This window comes from Eleutherodactylus coqui, chromosome 13 (genome assembly GCF_035609145.1).
Source record: "Eleutherodactylus coqui strain aEleCoq1 chromosome 13, aEleCoq1.hap1, whole genome shotgun sequence".
Taxonomy (NCBI): domain Eukaryota; kingdom Metazoa; phylum Chordata; class Amphibia; order Anura; family Eleutherodactylidae; genus Eleutherodactylus; species Eleutherodactylus coqui.
Window position 1 is genome coordinate 91,217,733 of NC_089849.1, and position 27,992 is coordinate 91,245,724.

Genomic DNA, 27,992 nt, shown 5'->3' on the forward strand with positions numbered 1-27,992 from the left:
CTACCGGCGACCCACCTGGGCCTTCCAGGGCTTGTTCACTCCCAACTACTCCCAACAGCTTGTCAGAATGGTCTAGATGGCAGCGACCATCCTGCTTCTCTCAATCTGATGATGCGCCCCTCCTCTCAAAGTCCGTTAACTTGACAAAATATCTTTGAGTGCGTTGTAGAGGCATGACTAGCAGTCAACAGGGAGGTACAAGACACAAAAGGAGCCACTGAGAGCTTTTTATAAGGCAACGGGAGAACCACTTTTATGGCCTCTGGTGGCAACAACCAGCGTCTAGTCGTTCCACAACTGTAATCATTTACATAACTGCACGAGACATAGCCGCAGGACAACGTACATAGCCGCAGGACAACGTACATAGCCGCAGGACAACGTACATAGCCGCAGGACAACGTACATAGCCGCAGGACAACGTACATAGCCGCAGGACAACGTACATAGCCGCAGGACAACGTACATAGCCGCAGGACAACGTACATAGCCGCAGGACAACGTACATAGCCGCAGGACAACTTACATAGCCGCAGGACAACTTACATAGCCGCAGGACAACTTACATAGCCGCAGGACAACTTACATAGCCGCAGGACAACTTACATAGCCGCAGGACAACTTACATAGCCGCAGGACAACTTACATAGCCGCAGGACAACTTACATAGCCGCAGGACAACTTCTGCAGCACTCTTGTATGTCTATCTGGGTGCAGTATTTTTTTTTGTCAATGAGTGTACTATAAAGTGCAATTTTGAAGTATTGTAGTATATTGTACAAGTGATTAGACTATTGCAAGTTCAAGTCCCCTATGGACACTGTTTTTTTTAACAAAAAAAAAAGGAAAATTAACTGATATAAATCTTGAGAAATATTTTTTAAAAGATATTACAAAAAGGACAAAAAAAAACTTTTCCCATTTTTTTCTAGAAGAAATATCCAAGCAATAAATAAAAAACATAATCAGGATCATCGTATAAGTGTGAACAATTAAAATATCACATTACCCACATGGTAAACACAGTTTAAAAAATTACACATTGTCAGAATTGCAGTTTTTTGTTTTGTTTTTTTTAATCAAAAAGTCAAATTAGGGGTTCAGCCACATAAACTGCAATACCTGAGTATTACAGTGTATTATGTATTTCACTGCAAGTCTGATATTCAGCCTATTAGACATCTGTGCATAGCAGGGATGGATTTCACTGTTAATACCCTGGTATTCGTGGCAACAAACAGTTGTGTCGCTGGCGGTTGGGGGTGACAGAAGGTGCCCACCCAATCTGACTAACCACTTAGATGCAGCTGTTAGCATTGATCGTGGCATCTAAGGCGGTAAATGGCTGGGATTAGAGTTATTTATTGATTGTGAGTGATCGTGGGATTGTCAACTGTATTACAATAGTAGAGTGTTGGACAGGAAGCGGTTAAAAGGATCCCAGACAGTGGAAGGGACAGGGTCGCTAGTAGCAGAGGTGTGCGCTGCTCCTGCAGGGGGCAGCGATGTGTTTACTCCCGATTTTGGCGAGGACGTGGCAGCACGTGACGGGGTAGTGTCAGACAGGACTCCTCACCAACTCCTTTCTCCTCGATGGATATGGCACGGTGTTGTTTTTTTTTTTTTTTAATTCTTCTCCAAACGACAACCAGACTTTCTCATGGGGAACCTCAGTAAATAATGAGAGACGCAGAACAAGGCCTGTCTGATAGAAACCTTTAAAAATGTTCCCGTCCAGATGTGAAACTTTGACAGGCTGGATCTGGTCTGCTAATGCCGAGCCAGGTGGCAAGTGTAGCTGGCGGATTCCTCCCTCTAATGCGGAGCCAAGTGGCAACCTTATTAGTGCTGGAGGCATGCAGGGCCTGTGAATGAAGTACGTCGGACACGTGTTTATCTCACCGCTCCACCCAAAACAATTCACAGTTATTTGAAGCCCGAGGAATTTAAAGAGCATCACTGTGACCTTGCATGACAAGCCATGGAGACGTCACCGAGAAAGTTCTCATCGCCGTGCCTATAAACTGCATCCCAATCTGAAAATAATCCCTTCTTCCTTTGCGTAGCTGCAAATCGTCATGACCTGGAGCCAAACATTCTTCTCTAACTATGCCATTTTCTCCATAGCCTGAACCTTCACTGTTCCTGTCGTTATACGAGTCGTTTCCCGCACGCCTTGGGCGCGCCCTACTGCAACCTTTCCCACTGGTTGACTTGTTTTTGGTCCCAAGGACCCGCAAGGAAGTACTGCCAACTGTAAAGTTGTTGTGCTATATACAGAGACTTGCTAGGGCGAAGGGAGAGCATGGCTTGTCTGGCATGTCCCAAATTTTACAAATCTACAAAAAAGTATACTAGTCAAATTCACAAGGTCATAAAAAGCCTATAGACTGCTGACAAACAGGCAGAAAAGCTGGGGTAAATAAGGATTCTCCAGGACAGAAGACTTGGGTTTCTCTTGTAGCTAATCGGAGCAAACCGGACAGATTCAATTAATTAGGGGTTGACCACGTTGGACAGTTTCTTGTTCGATGTGTCCTCCAAAGAAGAGCTCATCACAAGATCTCCCGATCAGCTATAATCTGGGGGAATTCAGCAATAAGTGTTCCATTTCTCTGCAGCGCCACCACAGGGGGAAATGAAGAACTGTAATATCATCTAATGGATATCAATAAGCTCTCCATGTAATACTTGGACATGCATGGTCCTCCAACGCAAAGGATACTCCAACTGGTGGTGTTGCCAGCCCTAGATGGCAAGCTATCCAGTCTTCTCCTTTGCATTACGGAGACTTTAAAGACAGGGCCCTGAGAAAGCAGGTACGGCCTACCCACTTATTTAGGAAGCCCTTGGATGCTGTAGCTTACTGCAAAGCATCATGGTGGCAAAGCGTTTTTCTAGCTCCTAAAAATCATTTGTTGATCTATCTGTAGGAGAGATCATCAATAGCTGAAGGTCAGGGGTCTACTGTCAGGGACCCTTACTGATCAGCTGCTCGCCAGAGCGCTGTCACCGTGTACAGAGGAGGATGCAAATAGCTCCATACACTGTACAGTGGTCCAATATGGAATTGCAGACACAACATCCATTAATGTGAATGGGAGGTGTTCTTGCAATACCGTGCTTAGCCACTACACAACATACAGAGCTATTTGCTTGCTGCTCCATGCAGTGTGACAGTGGTGAACTGCTGATCAGCCAGGTTCCTGGGTGGTGGACCACTGCCTGTGGATAGGTCATCAATTTTTAAAGCTATTGCTACAAATTTTATATCCTTCTGGTTTCTGTATGAGAACACTAGGAGCTTGTTGCAAATGATTGATCTTAAGCAAGTCTTCCAAGGCTGCAACGGCTTAAAAGATGATGAGCCGCAGAGAAGAGAACGGACTATGCCTTTCTATGAAGAGGGGGTGACTTCCTGATGATCTAATTAATCAGGCTAAAAATGGCTAAATAATTGCAGATAGTCTGCTCATATGGAAGAACGGCGCAGTCTCATCCACACGACCTGCGATACGGATCCGCGCTGTATGGATGGCAGATGCAGCACCAGTAGGAGTTCACGGGTCCCTAGTGACGCACACTTGCCACCCATATCATGACGGGCACGTCTATGTATTCTCCGAGTATTGCAGGGCTTAGTAACTACCCGACTGGCATCCTTGCAGCAGAGGGGTTTGGAGGGGCCCCTGCAACAGTTCATTGAATATTCTCTCACTCTTTTAGTGTTTGTTTTGTCAGAGCGCAATTCTCACAAGAGACAAATATTTACATTCAGAGATGTGTCGCTTTTGGCAGAGGACGAGGAAAAAAAAAAAAGAAGAGAAAAAAAACAAAAAAAAAAACCTTTCCTTGTTTTTTACTGTGGCAAGGAAATGATTTGTTTTCTTGTCTGTTTGACCCAGCGCAGGACAAAGCACCTTGCAAATATCAGCCACTTGACAAGAAAAGAGCAAGCGGCCAAGCAACGAGCAGACGGGATTCAGGGAAGCTGGTGAGAATCTCTCCTTTATAAACGAGGGGTTTGTTTGAGAGTGACATCATGGCGATGACGTCATGCCAGCCAATGCATGAGGTTAACCCCTATGCTGCCAACTTCAGCAGAGTTTAAAGTTCCATGCTCAACTGATAGTAACTTTTGTGATGGAGAAATTGTTTCAGAAGTCATCAAGTATGATCAGTGACTTTTTTATTTCCAAATGTCCCATAATGCCTCAGGATAGAGCTCAGATTTCATATTCTCTTTACCCTGAGAGGAGCGGTTTTACACGCTCATTGTCACCCACTGTCGAGTAGTAGGAGTGCGAGAAGGGTAGTGGCAATGATTTCCGCCCATACAAGCGGCTGTCACTTTTCAATCCCATGCAGCCATCCTGGGGATAAAGCTAGACCAGCTGCCTAATGTATGGACATAGTGATTATTAGGAAATTATAGTACCAGTGTTTCTGCGATGCGCCACACAGCTTCGCTACATGCACGTCACACACACACACAGCTCTGCTACATGCACGTCACACACACAGCTCTGCTACATGCACGTCACACACACAGCTCTGCTACATACAAACAGGAGTCAGGAGCAGCATGACACTGGAGATAGAGGAACGGCGATGACATCACCATCATGCCCCACCCCTGATCACATGACAGTGAAACTCATTCCAAGTAAATGACTTACATGCTCCGGCACACGAGGGTGATGTCGCCAAAGGTCTTGCGCAGATTACTAGCAAACTACAAATCCCCTACCAGTGATGATGTCACCATCATGTGATCAGGCGCGGAGCATGTAACTCTCTCATTGGGGATGAAGGACCTATGATTACATCACCATCATATGATCGGGGCAGAGTATGTAAGTCACTCACAAACCCACTCACTCACACACAGACAGGTTGTCATTAGTAGTTTGACTATTTCTACACTTAGCATCAAGTGTGATTGGATTAGTAAAGACTCATGTAGGAGGTTATAAAACTGAAATTCAAGCAGCTCATGTTGTAATGGTGCTTTTACATAGGACAACCTGTTAGGCAACAGATCTCCGACAGGCCATCCCAGAGACAGTCGTTCTTATGCTTTTACACAGAAACGATCATCGCTGAATGAACTGAGACGGAATGGTCCGGGGATTGTTCCAGCCCACACATCTCCATTCACAGTAAACAGGCAGTCGTTCATAAGTGATAACTGCCTGTTCACACAGGCCACTCTGTCGTTCAATTCTCTGCATTCAGAAACTGAATGAGAAGCGAACGACTTCTCATTCATTGTTCAGTCGTTGCATGCATTTATACTGAATGATAACCGTTCAGATTCTTGCTGGATCACAGAGACCCGGATGATGTGTAAAAGCACTGAAGTCATAAACCAAGCAAGTGTATCCCAATTTGCGCCCGTTTACCTCTTGGTGTAACCTGGAAACTAGAGATGAGCGAGCGTACTCGCTAAGGCAAACTACTTGAGCGAGTATTGCCCTATGCGAGCACCTGCCCGCTCGTCTCAAAAGATTCGGGTGTCGGCGGGGGGGGGGGGGGGGGGGGGGGGGGGTTAGCGGCGGGGAGAAACTCTCTCCCCCACGCTCCCCCCTACTCCCTCCCGCAACTCACCGCTCTCCCCCGCTGGCTCTCGAATCTTTTGAGACGAGCGGGCAGGAACTCGCATAAGGCACTACTCGCTCGAGTAGTTTGCCTTAGCGAGTACGCTCGCTCATCTCTACTGGAAACCCCTTTAGGTAATTCTATGAAACAACACTTTGTTACTCACCGTTTTGTTCATCCAGTTCATTTCCAATATCGTAACCCATCTGCTTCTGACGGGAGATAATAGATGAGAGGGCATCCAGGCCAGCGTCTTGCTCTGCATACAGAACACACAATGGGAAATTCACTTAATAAGACTCAATTTAATAGAAAGGTTCCTTGAAAACGAGGTAAAAAAAAAAAATAAATCGCACATTGTCCCACATCTGGGACCTCCAGTGATCTGGGGGACCCGACTGCTGTTCAGATCCCTGCAGCGCCACCATAGGTCAAATGAAGCATTAATGAGGCACCATAGAAGTGAATACAATGCCTGGATGTGCCGAGTCCGCCTAGCTGACCTTTTGCTAAAGGATGAGGAAATTGAATGAGGGACTCAATGAACTGAAAAGGGTACATGAAAATGGGTTTTGTAGACCAGGATCACCAATAATGCTATATTTCGGTCTAGACCCTGCCTGGATCTATGTCCAAGTACTTGTAGGGTGAGAGGGACCTACCTATAAAATATCCCACTTCCTGGGGGTAAAGGTCATTTTAAGATGAAGTTAAATTGATGCATCAAACAATGCAAATACTTTGCAGGTCTTATGCTGTTCCTGATTTATATCATATCTGATTCTCCAGTCACATCCAAAATTCTACTGGTCTTGTGTTCTCAAGCACATATCTCACCACTGCCCCCTGGTGGTCCAATGTCTACACACAGCATGTACTTCCTTTGGAAATATAAAGTAGTGAATAAGCGTTATTATGTATGTCTGACAGATTCTAAGTGGCAGCTAGCAGAATTCTGAATGCAGCTCTGGATGTAAGTGGAGTATGATGTAACAGCTAAACACAAGATGTAATCATATGCAGATTTCATTCTTACGACACTTTTACATGGGACTGCCTCGACTATCACTCCTATGGTGCTTAACATAAGAGCGATGGTCACTCAAGTGAATGTAAGTGAAGTGGGCCGGGATTGTTCCGGCCGGCCGGCTCTATTCACAGAAGACAGGAATCTCTCAAACATGGAGCGGATCCTGTTTACACGCACGCACACACATACCGCACTGCGCACACGTTTAGGCAGGTGTGGACAAAATGCTGCAAAGTAAGAATGCTTTCAGAAATAGAAGGGTTAATAGTTTATTTTTGGCAATAACAAAACACAAAAGTGAATAAACAAAAGAGAAATGTAATCCCATCAATATTTGGTGTGACCATCCTTTGTCTTCAAAACAGCATCAGTTCTTCTAGGGACACTTGCAGAAAGTCAGAGATTTAGTAGGATTATAGTCAGGTGTATAACTAATCAATTATACCAAGCGGGTGATAATGGTCAGCATTTTCATATGTAGGTTGAAATACAGTCATTAACTGAAACTGAAGCAGTTGTGTAGGAGGCTTTTAGTACTGGGTGAGGAACAGTTAAACTCTGCTACAAAAGGTGAGGTTGTGGAAGACAGTTTTTTTTATTTCACAGGTCATACACCATGGCAGGACTGAGCACAGCACAAAATGAAGCATAGTGGAGAGCGGTACAATAATGAGTGTCTGCAGGCAGCAGTGAAGCATGGTGGAGACCGGTACAATACTGAGTGCCTGCAGGCAGCAGTGAAGCATGGTGGAGAGCGGTACAATAATGAGTGTCTGCAGGCAGCAGTGAAGCATGGTGGAGAGCGGTACAATAATGAGTGTCTGCAGGCAGCAGTGAAGCATGGTGAAGAGCGGTACAATAATGAGTGTCTGCAGGCAGCAGTGAAGAATGGTGGAGAGCGGTACAATAATGAGTGTCTTCAGGCAGCAGTGAAGCATGGTGGAGAGCGGTACAATAATGAGTGTCTGCAGGCAGCAGTGAAGCATGGTGGAGAGCGGTACAGTACTGAGTGCCTGCAGGCAGCAGTGAAGCATGGTGGAGAGTGGTACATTAATAAAGGTGTCTGATTGGCTCCAAAGTCATTCTGCAGTCAAAACATCTACCAATGTCATTATGAACTATCTTCAGTGTAAAGAAGAACAGGGAGTCCTGGAAGTGACAATTTGGCCCCACAGAGCTCTGATCTCAAATCATTCAGTCTGTCTGGGATTACATGAAGAGACAGAAGGACTGGAGCGAGCCGACATCCATACAAGATTTGTGCTCAGTTTTCCAAGAGGTCTGGAACAACCTCCCTGCTGAGTTCCTTCATAAACTGTGTGCAAGTGTACCTAAAAGCATTGATGCTGTAGTGAAGACAAAGTGAGGTCCCACCAAATACTGATGGGATTGACATTTCTCTTTTCTTCATTCACTGTGCATTTTTCTATTTGAAATAATAAACTATTAACCTTCTAGTTTGAAAAGCTTTCCTAATTCGCAGCATTTTCTCCATACCTTTTTTTCCTCTCATCCTGAGTGGAAGCTGTAAATGCGGGACCTGCAGCAGCGAGCGACACTTGGTGGAGGAATCTGGGGGGAGAGTCAGCCCGGCCACCTTTTCTCCCCGAGTCCCCGGCAGTGATCTTCTCCTCCTCTAGACGGGGATTCAAAAATCCCCACCTCCTTGAAGCGCTGGCTGTGATTGGCTAAACGTTAGCCAATCACAGCTAGCGCTCGATGAATGGCAATGATTGGACCAATCACAGCCATTCACGGAGTGCTGGCTGTGCTTGGCTGACGCTTAGCCAATCACAGCCAGCACTCGATGAATGGCTGTGATTGGTTCAATCACTGCCATTCCTTGAGCGCTAGCTGTGATTGGCTTCACGTCAGCCAATCACAGCCAGTTCTTCCAGGAGGCGGGCATTTTTGAATTCCTGGCCAGAAGAGGAGAAGATCACTGCCGGGGACCCGGGGAAAAGATGCGGCTAGGCTGACAGCGCGGGACAGGTGATGTATGTGTGTTTTGGTTTTTTTTCTTCTTCAGCTACAGCTTATTTTCGGGGAAGGGCTTATATTTCAACCCTCCCCCGAAAGTCCTCGCATGTGGTGCTACAAAGTCACGTGACTTTGTAGCGCTACAAAGTCGCAGTATCACCGCGATAAGTCACGGCGATGTCGCACGGACCAGAGATGCCGTGTCGCCCGTGTGAACGAGGCCTTAAGAAGTAATTCCACAGATGGATACAATCAGCAGGCATGTATAATAGTGTGATGGATGCACAGGTTGGTTCTGTGTGAGATTTGCGCTCCACATCTACTTGGGAAAGTGAGAATTGCTCTAAATGTAAAAAGTGTCTAAGAGACTTACAAAATCTGGTATAAAGAGAGTACGCCAGTTTTTTGGTGCAAATTGGGCTAGAATTCTGGCGAATTTAGTTTACAAAAACTTCCCCAAAGTTTCCGCCAAGTCTCTACAAAAGTACAGACAGCACAACATTCTGTCTTTCTTGCTCCTGCGCCTCATGGCCTTCTCTCCCAGGTCTCTCTATCCAACGCTGCATGACCGCTGTGCAATCTACTCTCACATGTACGGCCGTCTTGATGGAAGGGACGTAAAACAGCTGTGCCTGAAATGTAAAGTGTTTTATTGCACAGCAGCACATGCACTGACACGGCCAACACTCTAGGCCAGTGGTCCCCAACCTTTTTGGCACCAGGGACCGGCTTCAAGCAAGACCATTTTTACAAGGCCCGGCAGGGTTGGGCGGGACATGGGCGGGGCTTTGGTTATAGGGGGCGGGGTTATGAAGGGGGTTGGAGTTTAGTGCATTCTTATTTAGTTATGACATTAGAATGTCCTGGCAGTACACACATAGGGTAGTGTATAATCCCCCCCCCCCCCCCAGCACACACATAGGGCAGCATATAATTTATCTCCCCCCCCCCCCCCCAGTAATAGACAGCCCCCATCCCTCAGTAATAGACAGCCCCCACCTCTCAGTAATTAGCAGCCCCTCCCCCTGTAATAAGCAGGTGTCCCCTCCCAGTAATAAGCAGGTCCCCCCAGCCAGTAATAGGCAGCCCCCTCCCCAGTAATAAGCAGCCCCCCCAGTAAGCAACCCCTCCAGTAATAGGCAGGTCCCCCCCCCAGTAATAGGCAGCCCCCCAGTAATAGGCAGCCCCTTCCCCTGTAATAAGTAGCACCCCCCAGTAATAACCAGGCCCCCCCTAGTAATAAGCAGCCCCTTCCCCTGTAATAAGTAGCCCTCCCCCCAGTAATAAGCACACCCCCTCCCCCCTCCCCAGTAAGCAACCCCCCAGTAATAACCACTCCCCCCTGTAATAAGCAGGTCCCCCAGTAGTAAGTAGCCCCCCCAGTAATAGGCAGCCCCTTCCCCTGTAATAAGTAGCCCCCACCCCCCAGTAATAACCAGCCCCCCAGTAATAGGCAGCCCCTTCCCCTGTAATAAGTAGCCCCCAGTAATAACCAGCCCCCCCCCCCCCAGTAATAGGCAGCCCCTTCCCCTGTAATAAGTAGCCCCCACCCCCCAGTAATAACCAGCCCCCCAGTAATAGGCAGCCCCTTCCCCTGTAATAAGTAGCCCCCAGTAATAACCAGCCCCCCAGTAATAGGCAGCCCCTTCCCCTGTAATAAGTAGCCCCCAGTAATAACCAGCCCTCCCAGTAATTGGCAGCCCCTTCCCCTGTAATAAGTAGCCCCCCAACCCATATACTTACCTCCTCCCTGCTGTCGCTCTCTGTCTGCTTGCCCTGACGTCAGCCCGGAACGCTTCCTCCCCGAGTCCTCTCCTGCGGAACTAATGAGCAGGGGACTCGGGGAAGAGTATCCTGGCTGCACAGACGTCAGTGTGCGCCGGCATCAGCGCGATTACCAGCGGGGAGCTGCGGCGCCCTCGCTGGTAATCGCTTCGGTGGTCAGCGGCGTCGGCACGCCGCGGGCCACATAGCACAAGGCAGCGGGCCGGATTCGGCCCGCGGGCCTTGTGTTTAGAGTAAAAGTTCCCGGCGGTGCCGCGGACCGGCGCTAAGCACCCAACGGCCCGGCCCCGGGCCGCGGCCCGGCGGTTGGGGACCCCTGCTCTAGGCAACCTAAACAACCACAGTCTGCAGGATACACTAAACAGGGATGGACACAAATATGGACACACCGTACAAATAGCATGGGGTTTTAATCATTAGAACTAAGCTGTTCTTTTGACCCCTGCTTGGCTGAGAGATTTCCCGCCAATTTGGAGTTTACTTCACCTCTTGCCCTGCTCTGGGTGGATTTGAGAGCAACTGGTAACAGCAGCGGAGTGGCTCAAACTCCTGACCAATCAAACCTTGTTGTTTGGGCAGATGTTCACTTTTGCCCGGCATCATCTGTGTTGTATTACCCCCACTGGGATTCTAAATCATATTTCAATAGGACATGTAGAGACCAATTTTAAGGAATGCATTTCATTCTGCATTTCCATATTCTTGTCCACCCCTTGTAGCTGGCCGTAGGTACATTAGATAAATGTCAATCCAGCCACCGATGTGTAAAGGAGCAGACCGCCGTAATCCACCATTGTAGGAAAGAGGTTGGATTGCTACCTGCCCTTCCCTCATGGGCTCCTTACACAGGTTTTCTGGTTCCTTGGGCCATTAATTATAATCAGTGGAGGTCTGAGCCCTGGGACCCCAGCGAGAATGCACAAATAATATCACATGCTGCGACAAGTTACCGGCAATCATCCGCTGCTGGTGTTGCCTCAACTCTCCAATGCCAAGACCTTGAGTCTCCTCCGGTTCCTCCATCACCCACGGGTTGTACGGAGAAGGTCCCACAGCTCGGCCAGATATCAGACTTGACCTGGTTACAGAATAATGGAGGGATTAATGCAATAGGACATAATGACCTACAAGCCAAGAGTAAGACCTTAGAGTCAGGCACTTGGTTGGTGGGTGGGTGAGGATGACAGCGGGGTTCTCCCCGGCACTGGCTGGTCTTGGCATGTTGGCAGCACACTTGGAGAGGACAGTAAAGCACAGATATGCTGACACTAGACTGCTAGCATCAGGGACTTTACATATTCCTCAGGTGCGTGCATTGTAGACGGCAACATGTCCAGGAGCCACTGGTGGGTGCGTATTATGGCATCTGACGGTACAGAGTATGCGATAATCAGGCACCTTGGATCCCCATGATGGCAGATTATAAGGAATCAGTCTTAGGGTGATTTCACACTTGTGCTGCGAGTTCCGCTTTCCTGCTCTATTTGGGGAGCAGGAAATGGGAATCCCCGCAGGTGAACAGCTCCGGCTCTGGTCGGAACGAAGCGCGCCGGACAGACCCCATTGACTATAATGGGATCCGTCCGCTTTCCATCCAGCTTCCCAGCTTTTGGAAGGATACAGAAGATCTGCATGCACACAGCGCTTCTTCTTCCGGTATTCTGAGCTGGATTTGTGATGGATCCCCTGACCGGAGGATCCAACGCAGGTGTGATATCTACCCCAGGGTATGTTCACTTGGCGGAATCCACCTATAACATCACGCAGAAAGCTGCAGCTATTGTACCGAGGGTTTTACTGCATGGATGTAATCCGGTCATTGGGAAAAATCTCCGTAGAGGATTTCCAGCGGACTGCGTGAAGAAATGGCGCGTCATTTAGTCATACGGATCAGTACAGAAAAGAGTTGGTACCTCCCCACATAGATTAAGCCCACTGACCGTAATAAATCTGCAGATTCTGCCATGTGTACATACTCCTAAATATACATTTGCTCGACCATATTGTATATGAATCACGGCCCGGTATCGCGCTCGCCAACATACGATTCCCCTGTGGATGCCAGGCATTTTTATATCAAAACCTCCTTACATCACTTCAGGGAAGTAGCGATACTCCGCTGCATCTGACAGCCATGGCGCAGGATGGCGGAGCTTCACCCATTGTCTCCAATGGCAGATCTCGCATGGCGTGCACCTAGCAACCAAACAATTAGAGATCGGACATGCCATGATTTGTTTCCTGCATCGCAGTCCAATGCGGGAAAGAAAAAAATAATTGCTCATGTGTGTGACCCCGTTCAAAAGAATAGGGTTCATATTTATGCATCTCGCAAAGCAGAAATCTTGCGCTATTTTCTCGGCTGTGTGCAAATGGCCTTTCCTGATTATGTAGCAAATACGCCGTTTCCCTGCATGTTTTGTGCGTATTTACACACGACCGTTGATTTAAATGCGAAATCCGAACAGAGGAGGGTCATGGGGGGTATTTTTTCATACTATTGAACATTGTGCGAAAAAATAGGCTCAACTGAACGAACCCATTGCAATCACTGAGTTCTCTTAACTCATTATGTGTGTAAAGATCGCACGTTTAATACGCTGCGGAATACGGCGGTGTGAAGTCACGCTATGATACGACTGCAGCCTAACCAGTACATCTCAGGCCAAGGCTTTTCATGCTGGGAGCCAACTTACTCCATGAAAGTGTCCGGATGCCACAGGCGGCACAGGCAAATACATAGGTCTCCAATCGCCCCATGGCCGGCTGGGCCGCTATACGTTCTTTCCCTGTATGGAGTAGCGCAGCAAACTGTCCTATTCTACACAGTAAAAAACCAACAACGTGCGGATACTTTTCAGACACCTCTGCGTAGCAGATACCACTGCGTGCCTACACACTGGCATCTGTCGGGGGTACATGTGGAGAATCCCTCCTGACAGGTGCGGCTATATGCCTAACCTAACGACTATGGGGATGATTACATCACTGAAGCCGCACAACGCTGCAGGATGGGATCCATACAGAACAGTAATTTCACCATTTTAGGATGATTAACGCTCTACACAAATATTACTCAAATGATCTGAAACTGAAGAGCGACATAAAGACGGAAAATAGAGACGGCCGGATGTGACTGATAGCAACGAGATTCAGGAGGGCCCTGACATATTAGTGCCATGACAAGTAATAAGAAGTTTCAGACCAGAAACTTCAGGCTAACAAGTCATTAGTTGGTGTGCAGCGCCATCTACTGTCCAGTTTTGAGAAGTGATCCCATTGACAAATCCAAACACAAAACTTGTAATAACTTGCTAGTATGGAAGATGGAACAATACCTCTGCAGCGCCACCTATTGGATGGCAGCATTCCTACATATCAATGCTTGATGCCTTAAACAGGTATGTAGAGCAATAGTTGGGATTATATTCCCAATCACTGCTGTACAGACCTGTATAAAGGGTCAAGCATTGATATGAAGGAATGCTGCCATCCAATAGGTGGCGCTGCAGAGGTATTGTTCCATCTCCCTTATTTGCATATTCAGCAGAGGAGCATGGATGACCTTATAAGTCTCCTAACTCACCTTCTTGGTGTCTCCCTCAGGAGTGATGATACCCCTCCCGAATAACTACTGGGACATAGACCGGTAAAAGGTGTGAGGAAGAGATGCCTGCTGGTGTAATATACAAAGACATGGCCGATAAATGTGCCCATGAAGGGGTATAGGCGGGTATGATGCATTCAAGTAGAGGGCATGGGATTGGTGACCCAAAAGTACCGAAACACCCATATGAAACGAGTTTGGTAGATGGTGACCCAACTTTAGAGACAAGAAGAGGTAAACGTGTTAGGTTGGTACCACAATGGCTGCCATCTTGGATTCAACTTCAGTTTTTCAAACGAGACGGTAGGTGTCTAAAACATCAGCCTGGTAGAGAACCCGTCCATCCACAGGGATCAGAGGACCAAGGTTGTGCCAAAATGTTATCGCCACACCATTACTCCACTTCCATCAGCCTGACAGGAAGGGGCATCGATTCATACAGCTTGTGCCCAATTCTGACCTCCCGTCAGCACGGGGCAACAGAAATCTGGATTTTCAATTACTCAGTGATCCCATTTTTGCTCTCTTTTTCCCCCTGGAGTCTTTTCTTTCCATTTCTCTTAGTTAGTAATGGTACTCGAAACGACCATCAGCTCTTATATCCCTTTGGTACTAAGGAGCAACAAGGAGTGCAGTCGGACCTGTTAGTTGGAGCACCAGAGTTGTATTTGGCTACAATATGCTTCATTGTGCACAGTCTGTCAGAACAATTCTTGACATCCTCCTCTGACCCCTTTCACCGATGAGCTGTTTATGTCTACAGGATCCCCTTTACCTGGCTGTTTTCCTCCATCCACTATTCTTGTGGTTTACTCTCGATATCATCGGAGAAAAAAAGAATTCACAGAGTTGATAGTTTTTGGAATTCCGGCCAGTCTAGAACCAATGACCAAGCTGTGCGGCATCTCATTGGTTTAGTGGTCAGGACTATTGCCTTGCACAGCCGGAGTCCTGGGTTCAAGTCCAACCAAGGGCAACATCTGCAAAGAGTTTTCTGTTCTTCCTGTGTTTGTGTGGGTTTCCTCCCACACTCCAAAAACATAGCCCAATGTAAGGGATGACAAACTGTGTACAGCGCTGCGGAATACCTGTGTGCTGTGTATATGTATATATATATATATATATTATATTTCTGGGTAACCCTGGGGCGGCTTGGATTTTCCTCCACTTGTATTAACTGGATTAAGCTTTTCTACTAAATTAGGTCTGGTCCAACTAATTAAATTCTGAAGTCACATAATTAGTTGAATCTGGTTCCCTGTGTACAAAGTGTCACATGATCTGTCACACCTAGTCCGTAACACTACTAAGCAAGCATTGTGAAGGCCAAGCAGCTCTCCCAACAGGTCAGAGGTAAAGTTGTGGAAAAGTAGAGATCAGGGTTGGAAAAAGAAAAAAAGATCCCAAACTCTGAACTTTCCACAGAGCGCCATTATATGTATTATAAGGCGATGGAAAGAATATGGCGCAACTACAAACCTGACAAGAGAAGGACGCCCAGCAAAACCCACAGACCGGGCAAGGAGGGCACTAATCACAGAGTCAACAAGACCAATGATAAATCTGAAGGGACTACAAAGATTCAGTGATGGAAGTGTCTGTGCACTGGACACTATAACCAGACACTCTACAGCGTGGGGCTTTATGGAAAAGCCGCCAGAAGACAGTCATGGCTTACAGAGAAACATAAGAAAACCCATCTGGAGGTCAGCAAACAGCATGCGGCACATATGGAGGTCAGCAAACAGCATGCGGCACATCTGGAGGTCAGCAAACAGCATGCGGCACTTATGGAGGTCAGCAAACAGCATGCGGCACATCTGGAGGTCAGCAAACAGCATGCGGCACATCTGGAGGTCAGCAAACAGCATGCGGCACATCTGGAGGTCAGCAAACAGCATGCGGCACATCTGGAGGTCAGCAAACAGCATGCGGCACATATGGAGGTCAGCAAACAGCATGCGGCACATATGGAGGTCAGCAAACAGCATGCGGCACATATGGAGGTCAGCAAACAGCATGCGGCACATATGGAGGTCAGCAAACAGCATGCGGCAGACTCCCCAAACACACGGAAGAAGGTTCTCTGGGCAGATGAGACTAAAACTGAACTTTTTGGCCAACCCAACATTTCCATCGCCCCAAGAGCACCATTCCCACAGTGAAGCCCGGTGGGGGCAGCATCATGCTGTGGGGTACTTCTCATCTATAGGGAATGGAAAACTGGTCAGGACTGAAGGAAAGATGGGTGGCAGTAAATACCAGGCAAGTCTGGAGGAGAACCGGCTTCAGTCTGCAAGAGATTGGAGACCGGGACCTTCCAGCTGGACAATGCCCTAACCCCTTAGTGACGCAGTCTATTTTGGCCATAAGAATGCAAACGTTTTTTGGGGGTTTTCATCCCCATAACTCCTTACTTTTCCATCAACATGGCTGTATGAGGGCTGTTTTTGTCGTGACGAGCTGCAGTTATTATGGGTTCCTGTTTTGTGTATATTTACATTTACACCCCCGTTCTGCCTTTGTTTTTTGCAGGTTTTTTTACAATGCTAATCATGCAGATGAAAATTACATGAGAAACTTATTCTAAGTGTCGGTCCAACTACAATACCAAAATTATATAGAAGATATTCGTGTATATATAACGTCTTTCCCCGAAAATAAGACAGTGTCTTATATTAATTTTTGTCCAAAAAGGTTTAACTTTTTACATGTATAGCTACCTGGACACTATTTAAATTGACTTTTTTAATTAACTGTTAGCAGTGCTTAATTTTGGAGTAGGGCTTATACATACATACATACATACATACACACACACAAATTTTTAGGTTTTTCCAACTTTACACAATAAAATCCCCTTTTCTTTTCTTTTTTTTAAGTAAAATTTTATATATTTTTTTGCATTGCTGCACTGAAAGTGGTCAGAAACGCTGTTTTCTCCTTAGGGAGAGCAACTATATACTATAAACTAAGTGAGGAGGCTCAAATGGCCACGCACGCTCCTCTGGGTAATATGCAAATAAGGGAGATGGAATAAATAGGAGGCACTGTGGAGGATTTATTCCATCTCCCTTATTTGCACTGAAAGCCACATGTCTGTTTTCTTTTCCTGTTGGCGGTGCTCTATGGTGGCTGCTTTTTGCATGTTTTTATTGGTACTATTTTGAGGTTCATGTGTCTTTTTTTGAAACTCTTATTGCATTTTTTGGGGGAGCTGAAATGTACAAAATCAGCATTTTGGCGCAGTTTTATAGGGTTTTGTTTAAATGTTTATGTTTCTGTGATCAGTTTATTCCTCAGGTTCTCGCGGACATGGTAATACCAAACGTTTTTTTTGTTTTGTTTTTTTTTTTAAAGTGGAAACTGGGCAAAAAGGTTTTTTTTAATTACTAATTTTTCTGACTTTTTCACCATTTTTATTTATTTTTTTACACATATTTTATGTCCCTGTAGAAACATAAAATCGCTCCAATACTACATTGCAGTATGTCTGTACTGCAATGTATTATCACTATTGCTTAGTAATCATATGCCATGGCAGACCCAGATGCCACGCAATGGCGCCCGGTTGCCATGACAAACCATCAGCCCTCCAGGATAACATTTCCCTCTGTGAACCCTTTATCTGCCACAATCAACAGTGATTGCTACATGTAAGGTGTTAACAGCGGGAATCGTCTTCTCACCGATGTCCGCTGTTGCAGTGGTAGGCCAGTTGTCAGTCACTGACGGCTCTAGTTGCAGATGGCACAGACTCAGCTTCTATTCTGAAAGAAAGCCCCAAATGTATATACCACACAACCCAGACTACTGTACCCCAATTTATCCAGAAAGTGAGAACCCATCAGGCACAACCCTTCTTTAATTATGCTTTTTCCTCTAAGATCCAGAGTTACTAAGGACAGGCGATACAATTCTAAAACGATCGGAGTTACGCAGATTGTGGCCATTAATGACGCTGTGCCTACAGCCCCCTTTCCCCAACAGATAAATGGCACGTTGCTAGCCAGGCATCATGGCAGCCCTTCTAAAGGCCCCCGGAGTGGCCCGGTAATTTCAGCCTACTAAGACAGGCCTGTAACCCGTCCTAATATAATGCCAGCAGAAATACTATATATTGCAATACTGAAGTGTTGCAGTATATGGTATAAGCAATCTCAAACAATTGCAAGTTCAAGTCTCCTAAAAGACAAAAAAAATTTTTAAATAAATGGAAAAAAAAGTTTATTACTGTAAAAAAATAAAAATAAAAAAAAAAAAGGTTTAAAAATTAAAAGAAAATTATAGTAAAAGTGTTAAAAATCCCCTTTCCCATATGTGTAATAATAAAATCAAAACAAAAGGGGGAAAAAAGAAACAAAACAAAAAAAAACTTATTTGGCATTGCGGCGTCTCTAAACGTCAGATCAAAGTAATGTATTCATCCTGCACAACGTACATCGTGAAAAAGAAAAAAACACAGGGTCAGAATTGGGCTTTTTTAGACTCCCTGTCTCCAATACAAAAACGTACTAAAAACTGATCAAAACGTTCTGTGTACCCCAAAATGGTACAAATAGAAACCACAGCTACATTGATGAAATAATAAAGACGTTACGGCCATCAGAAGAGGGGGCAGAAGTTTTTTTTTTTTTTTTTTTTTTTTTTTAAAGTAAAACAAAAAAACTAAACAAATTTCGTATCACCCAAATCCTACTGACCCCCAGGGTACACTTATCAGATCGGTTGTGCTGCAGTGCGTATGCTGTAAAAACAAGACCTCCCCGAAAGATAGCACAATTGCAGTTTTCCCCAATTTCACTCCACTTTTCAAATTTTATGAAGTTCATCTGTACATTAGCACCTCATTAAATAGGACCATTGAAATATACAACTCGTCCCGCAAAAAAAAGCCCTCAGACAGCCACATCGACAAAAAGAAAAGAGTTAAGAATTTTTTGAAAGTAAGGAGAAGAAGCCAAAAAGTGGTTCTACAGTTGATCATCATTAGACACAGAAAGTTGAAGTCCAACTGCACAGAATTTGGGCCCATTAGACCAACTCCTCATGTCCTCCATGTCCAGATGCCATATCTTCATGCATTAATGGCCTGTGGTCAGATCTACCAGGAGCCTCTTACTCATCACTAGGCGCTGGTTTCCTTTCCGCTGCCTTCCTCCACACCGTTTAGCCGTTGCGATGTTCTATGATATAAGTCTACGGTTGTGTTTTCTGTATATATCAGATGGTTGCTTGTATATTAGATATATATGTGTGAAATCACCAACTATGTAAAGCCGAAACCAACCAATGCCATTCCTACATCGGCGCCGTATCATGTGCCTCCATCTTTCCTTATATTGTATCTCATCGGTAACCTTCCGGCATGGTTCCTCCTTCAGACTGGCCGGACACCGGCCCCCTGCATGTACTATTCCAATGCCAAACCCACAAGACAATGGGACATGCTGCGATTGTTCCCCCTTGTAGATGTAAATAGAGGCGTTACAAATCATGGCTCCTATTTGCGTCCACCTCGCAGCGCACAAAACTCAGGCGAGAATATCGTCTGCGCAAATACAGCCTAAAAAGGAAGACCACATTTTATTCTACAGACATGAATGCCTCTGGACCCCTGGACTACACCTGTAGGGGGCCGAGAATTGTTGCTGCAGCAGATTTAACCCCCTGTGTTCCCTGTATCTGGGTGTACTACAACAGTGCTGTTACATGAAGGCATTGTCTAGGCCTCATGTCCACGGGGACAGATCCGCAGTGTTTCACCCGCACGCGTGATCCGCGCCCCATGGGGATGCATTGGACACCCGCAGGTATTTAAATACCTGCGGATGTCATTTTCCCTTGAGGCGCGGATTGCGTGTGCGGGAAAACACCCGCAGCATGCTCCATTTAGGTGCGGGTCTCCTGCAGGCTTCTATTGAAGCCTATGGAAGCCGTCCGGATCCGCGGGAGACCCGCAGCTGAATTCCTGCTCTCTGACCCAGGAGAGCAGGAGTTTAAAAAAAAAAAAAAAATGGAGTGCACGGTGCATTCGCGCGACATGCTACCGGCGTGCCGAGCACATCCACCGGCCGAAGAAAGAAGATCCGGCTGCGACAGATCCACAGCATTCGGACAGGTCAGTAATTCTTCTTTTTAGGCCTCATGTCCGCAGGAAAGGAGGGACCCGCTGCGGGATTCTGCATGAAGAATCTGCCTGATTTTCCCCGTGGACAGGAGGCCTTAGGGTGGTTTTACATCCGCATCTAGTGTTCCCTTTTCCTGTTCCGTTCAGGGAGCAGGCAAGGAGAATCCCTGCGGCCGGACAGACCCCATTGACTATAATGGGGTCCATTTGATCCATGGGGTCTGGTAAGCAGCTTTTGGATGGCGGTAGAAGCTCTGCATGCAGCACTGCTTCTTCTGCTATTTTGAGCCGGATCTGCGATGAAACCTCCGACCGGGGATTCCAACACAGATATGAAACCGGCCTTAGATACTCTGGAATATGAATGACCTCCGGTCAGAGGTTCCTCTACAGAGCCGGCTCAAAAGACCAGAAGAAGCAGTGCTGCGTGTGGTGCTTTTTCTTTCATCCAAAGGGTGGGTAGTGCAGCGGAAACCGAACAGACCCTATTTAAGCCAATGGGGTCCATTCGGCGCTGTTTTTTTCCGACTTGAGACTGAGCCATTCAGCCGGAGGGATTCCCCTGAGTGCAGCAGTAGAGTGGAATCCCCAACCCAAGTGTGAGACCACCCTAGATTTGGCTTTCTTTCTGGTCTAATCTAGTGTTCTGCTGGTCAGCGATTGGTCTTTGCTGTAACAAACCTTTTTATTGCATGTTCAGTGATGGGATAGAACAATATCTAAGCTACCAGGACCCTTTTGGAGCATCAGTACTGAACCGAAATGCCACTTTTGGAACTTTAGTAAAGTTTATACGGGCCCAGAATCGCCCTTGTGGTAGAAGACAAACTCTCCCATGTCTGTGGGTCGTTCATAAGACGTAATTAAGGTTTTGCTAGCATGTCTACATCACCATGAAGCTTCAGCCCCCTAAGCCGCTCTCCTCAGACTGGACGCGGTATTGTTCTGGCCTGAATTACTGCTAACTCCAACTCATTAAAAAAAAGGGAGTGAAAATCCCCCCTTTTTATCAGCCCTTTTCTAGTAGTGCGATTATCTCTGCAGGCAAGTGTAATCTCCCTGACATGTTTGGTAAGCGCCTTCCAGCAGGACAAGGCATAACTTCCTTTGCATCCTGTGATCGGCCGGCTCAGCTTTTTTGCTGGTGTGAAGATTAAAGATTATCCAATTAGCCACCCACTGTCTGCATTCACTAATCGCCTAAACCCCTGAAATCATCGCTGTGCGCTGGACTGTGCAGATCGCTTCTGATTACACCAGCAGATTTAACTAATTATCACACTTATTAAGGAGGACACTTGAAGAGACGGCAGGCTGGTGCTTTACGGACACGGGGAGTCCCGCGGCCGGACTTCACAACAGACGTTGCACGCTGCGCCGGCCGTACTAGACGCAGAAAGCAATTGTGCCGAGCAGCAGCCCATTATAAAGACTGGCTTCACACGGACGTACTTGCGAGCTTTGTTCATACGCGCGTATTTTGGGTGCGCATTTTCAGCCGTGCAAAAAAAAGATAGGACATGCTCTATTTTTGTGCACCAAATTTCCTCATAGAAGTCAATTGGGGGGGGGGGGGGTGCAAACGCTCGTGCGACAGGCAAGGAGGTGCGTGAAACACTGGTGGAAAAAAAACACTTCTGGAAATAATTAGCCATTTCAATCGGCGCGCATTTGCCATGCGGGGGGCGAGAGAGAGAGATCTCTCTCTCTGCCCCCCCCCCGCTGCACGGTCGGACCGGTAAGCAGTTACTCGAGATGAGCGCTGCCCGCTCCAGTAACTGCTGTTTCCGAGCGTGCTCGCTCATCTCTAACCACTAATTAATATATCCACTATTCTACATCTTATGTATGGAACGATACACCAATCATCCGCAGCATTAGAACTGCTGACAGGTGAAGTGAATAACGCAGATCGTCTTGTGATAATGGCCCATGACAAGTAGTCCCAAGGGGCAGCTGACAAGTAGTCCCAAGGGGCAACAGACACTTCTTTAGGTTGATGTGTTGGAAGCTGGAAAAATGAGCGAGCGTAAGGACCCGAGTGTGTGACAAGGGCCAAATTGTGATGGCTAGATAGATGGGTCAGACTATCTCCAAAACAGCCATTCCTGGTGGGAGCATTCCAGTATGCAGTGGTTAGTACCTACCAAAAGTAGTCCAAGAAAGAACAACCAGTGAAGTAGCAGCAGGGTTATGGACACCCAAGGCTCACTGAAATGCATGGGCAGTGATTGCTAGCCCGTCTGGTCCAACCCTACAGAAGTATACAGTGGCACAAATTGTTGAAAAAAGTAAATGCTGCTTATGGTAGAAAGGGGCCAACATGCAGGGCATCATAGCTGGCCATGTGTGAGGGTTAGTAGCCGTAAAGCTTTCAGAGAAAGGGCAAGAGAGCATCAGAGGTGGCCCACAGAGCAATGGAAGAAGGTGGTCTGGTCCGATTGATCACATCTCCATTTACATCATGTGGATGGCTGTCTGGAGGTGCGCCACTCACCTAGGGAGCATATGGCACCAGGATGTAGCATAGGATAAAGGTAAGCCAGACGGGGGGGCAGTACGAAGCTCTGGGCTCTCTTCTCCTCAAGTCCAGCCCTACCACACTGCAAATACTGTTGAGGAGTGCTGTGAGAACCATGAAAGAGTTCAAGGCGTTGTATACACCGACTAGTCATAGTATTAAAAACACCTGCCTAATATTGTGTAGGTGCCCCCTTGGCCGCCAAAACAGCTCTGACCCTTGGAGGCGCAGACCACACAAGACCTCTGAAGGGATCCTGTGTATCGGGCACCAAGATGGAAGATGTCCATCGATAAAACTTGATTCTCCAGGTTATCCCACAGATGCTTCATCGGAATGAGATCTGGAGAATTTGGAGGCCAAGTCATCACCTAGAACTTTTTGTCATGTTCCTCAAACCATTCCTGAACAATTGGCACGAAGAGGCCACTGCCATTAGAAAGTACCGCTACCATGAAGACGTCTACTTGGTCTACAACAATGTTTAGATAGGTGGTGTCTGTCAAAGCAATATCCACATGAATAACAGGCATGTGATTGAAAACAAGAATATGTAAGAACCCCTACACAGGGGAAAGGTTCATAAACATTCAAAAAAGATAATACGACAGCTGAGCGGCCATTTTGAAAATTTGTAACAGGTACAAGGTAACAGCCTCGTGTGGCGCAGAGTGTTAAGGCAGCAGAAATGCAGTCCTAAGCTCTCGCTCATGAAGTCGTGGGTTCAATCCCCGCCTGGGGCAAGTAGCCGGCTCAAGGTGGACTCAGCCCTCCATCCTTCCAAGGTCAGTAAAAAATGACTGGGGAAGGCAATGCCAAACCAACCCGCAAAAACAGTCTGCCAAGAAAACGTCGCGATGTGACGTCACCCGAGGAGTCAGTCATGACAACAGGGGACTTTACCTTTACATACAAGGTAACAATTCACGTTGATAGAAGAGTGTCCAACACTTTGTCATCTTGCCGATTAGGTTCTACCTGGTTGAATCTAACATTTCCATCGTAAAATACCCTGACTACCTAAAACCAGGATAATCATTCATTGTTTAACACTTAGTAAGTTATGGCCCAACACAAACTCTGATGAATTTCCCTAATTTGTTAAGAAAAGCAGATGTGGATACCGGAAGGTTCATATGATCAGCAGAGCAGTAAGCGGAACGTGGAACGTCACATGGAGGAAAGAGGGGAGACGGAAACTGTCAGCTCAGGCAACGGGGAATGATGGACACAGAGTAAAGGGCTGGAGCAGGAGGCAGAACGTTCCAGCTCTTAAATAAGAAGAAAGGGTGGCTTCATCGCTCCGGTACCCCTGCCCCGCTGCCCTATTCAAACTGCCAGTCATAATGGTCTAAATTAGACTGTCAAATTGTCATGGCATGCTGCTTCAGTCCAAAGGACTGTGTGGAAATATACTTAATAGGGGGGAGATTGGAGAATGAAACAAGTGCAGAGTTATATAAGAGTTGGGATAAAAGACATTTATATCAGTGGTCCCTCAAGTCACAACATCAGCGCATTCCAGGCTGGGCGGCCATTGGAACGCCGAACCGCCTGGAAATACTAAGAATGAGTTCTGAAGCCCTCAAAGAGTCATCGTTTGCGGATGATCGCGGTCATTTTTCTGCACAGATAAACAGTGGATCAGCTGCGCAGAAAAAAAACGAAACATCGCAAGCAGGTGATTACGCATTCCTGTTCCCTTCATTAATTTTATATAGTAAAATCCAACGTAATTGCGGATGCACTGCAACTGGCACCCCCTCATAGAGTCCAATGGAGTTCGTCCGTGCGGAATCCGCCAAAAATAGAGCATGCTGCGATTTTTTTTCCGCACAACAGTTTGAAGTTGCGAAGTTAATGCCTTTCAATGTGCAAATATTCTAGCGGATCTTCCGCGCGGGTGTCGATGCGCACACAAGCATATGCGTAGGACGCAGCGTTCTCCTGCTGTGTGAGCCGGTGATCACTGCATAGGGAAGTCATTTAGCCCTGCGAATGACAGTGTATCTCACGCACGCGGTCATACGCAGGCTGACTTGTTTACTTGCTCTTTAAATCTCTTCCGCTTTGTTTCTTTGCGCCGCTGCATATAAACGGCACACATACGCTGCGTATGTACAGCTTTATCATGTGCCCAGAGAGAACAATAGGGCTCGATCGCGCCTAATACGCAGTATACTAGAATATGCTGCACTGTTTTTTGCGCATGTATTACACGCAACGAATATACCCAAGAGTGAATGGATCATTGAAAATCGAAGTACATTCACGGACTCCATTCACCGCGTATTATGCGCACAATACGCAATTAGATTACGCTCATGTGAGCCCGGCCTGAGGGTGAGAAAGAGCTGCTAGGAGCTGGGAATCACCTTCACCGATGAGGCCAGGAGCTTCTTCAGGGTCCCATATAGTAAACCTGGTGTCCAAAGGTACCGCTCCTCCTGGCACAGGACATGTAGTACCGCACTGCACCATAATGAGGCGCTACTGGATAGGTGCTCACCCGGTGAAATGCCCAGGATCATCCAGCCAGACACACGCTATAGATCCAGACTGGAAAACGGTTTCGGTTTTTCCTCCCCCTTTAAAAAAAAATCATAACTCCTTTATCCATCGACGTCGCTGTATGAGGGCTTGTTGTTTTTTGCGGGACGAGTTGTATTTTTCACTGGTGCCATTTAATGTATCATATAATGTACTGAAAAACTTTTACAAAATTCTAAGTGGAGAGAAATGAAAAAAAAAAATTACATTCCGCCATCTTTCGTTGCGTCTTGTTTCTACGGTGCACAAACTGCAACAAAAATGACCTTATGACTTTACTCTGTGGGTCGGTGCGATTACTACAATACCAAACTTGTATAGTTTTTTTTTTTTTACGTACTACTTTTATTTTTTCAAAGATATTTAATTTTTTTACTTTTTTTTCTGCCTCCATCGTCTGAGCGCAATGACTTTTTTATTTTTCCGCTGACATAGTTGTGCGAGGGCCCGTTTCTTGCGGGACGTCCTGTGGTTCACACTGGTACTCTTTTAGAATACATACGATTTTTTATCGCTTTTTATTATATTTTTTTCTTGGTGACAGGGTGACCAAAAAAGCGCATTTCTAGCGTTCTTTATGTTTTTGGACTAACGCCTGTTTGACTGAGGCCTAAGGGCTTATTCACACAGGACTATTTTTGGTCTGGGTGTAACGGACAGCACAGGCACCCATTAAAGTCATTTTGGCTATTCAAACATGATTTTTGTCTTTTTTTTCCTTTTTTTTTTACACAGACTGCGGCTAACTGCACACAGCCACCGGAGAAACTCAGCCTGATATTGCGCTCGTCGATGTAAATCTTACCCATACGTGCAAGAGAATATTTAGGGGAAAATGTCCCGCATTGCTTCTGTGACACTCCGAGCCTCAGGCGCACGTTTCACACACAAGGAGGATCGGAAGTGTTTCCCATCGACTTCACTGGGACACCTCGCACCGCACCCGCACATCGTACGTTATGTGAGAGCCATGCGATATATTCAGGGTCCTATTGAAATCAATGAGTGATACGTTCCAAAGGCCACGAAAAAAATAGGACAAGCCACGATTTCTTTCCTCGCAGCATCGCTGTGAGCGAGAACATCCCTCATGTGAAGGAGCTCGTTCAAATCTCACGACACACAAAACTTGTGTGAGATTAGCGCTTGTGTGAAACCGGCCGAGAGGCGCTTCATACAGACGCATTGGCAAACGTTTTTGTGCACAAAAAGAAACAACAGATCCTGCTCTATCTTTGTGCGTAAGGCTCCCATAGAAGTCTATGGGAGGCGCCCGGATGAGCTGGAAATACGGAAGGGGATGAGCAATACGCTGCGCAAAACCATGGGGGAAAGAACACATCTGGACCTCATTGGGGTAAATAGCCTTTTAAATCGGGGTGGGGGTTGGTCATGTGCTCGTATGAACAGGCCCTGCATGTGTAAAAATGTACAGTACTGTGCGCAGACGTGTGCAAATCAACCCAATTCACTGCACAAATATGCTGCACTGAAGCAAGCGTACTCACGCACACACAACCGCAGGAGACCTGATGTGCATGGACAGAAAGTTTTCCTTTTTTTTTTAAAATCGCACCATGTTCTATTCTGATCCGTTTACCATAATTGCCCATTCAAGTCAACATGAGCAAAAACCCGCAAAAAATAATGCACCGCACACATATGACACATAGACATAGAAAAGAAAGCAACCGCGCGCATACGTACTCATTGGATAAACCCTAAAGGAAGATCGCCCCTCGCTGTTCTCTGCTGCAAAGTCAACCCCGATTTGCGGAGCAACAAAGCATCCTGCCCGCACTGCAGACCAACTCCCTAATACCGGACCACCGGCGGACCTTCTGTACAATACTATATGAGGGGCAGAGGAAGGGGCGTAACTGTAGAGGGTGCAGGGGATGCAGATGCACCCGGGCACAGGAGCCTTAGGGGCCCATAAGGCCTCTTTTCTCCATATAGGGAGCCACGTACTATGAATAAAGCATTATAGTTGGGGGCCCTGTTACAGGTTTTGCATTGGGGCCCAGAAGCTTCAAGTTACGCCTCAGGGCAGAGGGCACCATCGTCTGGTACAATTGAAGGGGGTGAACAGGACAGCATTGGGCAAAGCCATACAGGAAAATCTCCGGGGAGGGGGGGGGGGGGGGGGGCTGAGATAAAACGAAAGCGCAATACATAAGTTTAAAACTAATCCAACTTTTTTAAAGGGGTATTCCCACTTCAGCTGAGATGAGAATACCCCTCCGTATATGGTAGCTGATAACCTGAATGGGAGTTAAAAAGGTAGTTTGTGCTCTTTTTACCAGATGACGTATCCTCTGGATTGAACCTTCAGGTCGTGAGCGAGAGCTAGAGGCGGTACAACAGGGGACTAGAGCCTCTATGCCCACCCGTATCACATCTTGTATCCAAGCTAGAGGTGGTGCAACAGGGTACTAGAGCCTCCATGCCTGCCCGTATCACATCTTGTATCCAAGCTAGAGGCGGTGCAACAGGGTACTAGAGCCTCCATGCCTCTCTGTATCACATCTTGTATCCAAGCTAGAGGTGGTACAACAGGGTACTAGAGCCTCCATGCCTATATCACATCTTGTATCCAAGCTAGAGGCGGTACAACAGGGTTCTAGAGCCTCCATGCCCGCATCACATTATGTATCCAAGCTAGAGGCGGTACAACAGGGTTCTAGAGCCTCCATGCCCACCCATATCACATCTTGTATCCAAGCTAGAGGCGGTACAACAGGGTTCTAGAGCCTCCATGCCCACCCATATCACATCTTGTATCCAA

The 27,992-nt window shown here is 46.7% G+C and overlaps 1 protein-coding gene across 1 annotated transcript in view; it reads right to left on the reverse strand.

The window, feature by feature from the left end:
• The window catches only part of STX8 (syntaxin 8), a 202,855-nt gene that overhangs the window by 152,420 nt on the left and 22,443 nt on the right, over nt 1–27,992 (reverse strand). Inside the window, exons 5-6 of the mRNA XM_066586661.1 lie at nt 11,347–11,474; nt 5,768–5,860 (exon numbers count right to left, since the gene is read on the reverse strand). Coding sequence (XP_066442758.1) covers nt 5,768–5,860; nt 11,347–11,474 — 221 coding nt within the window. The remainder of the gene's footprint in view (nt 1–5,767; nt 5,861–11,346; nt 11,475–27,992) is intronic.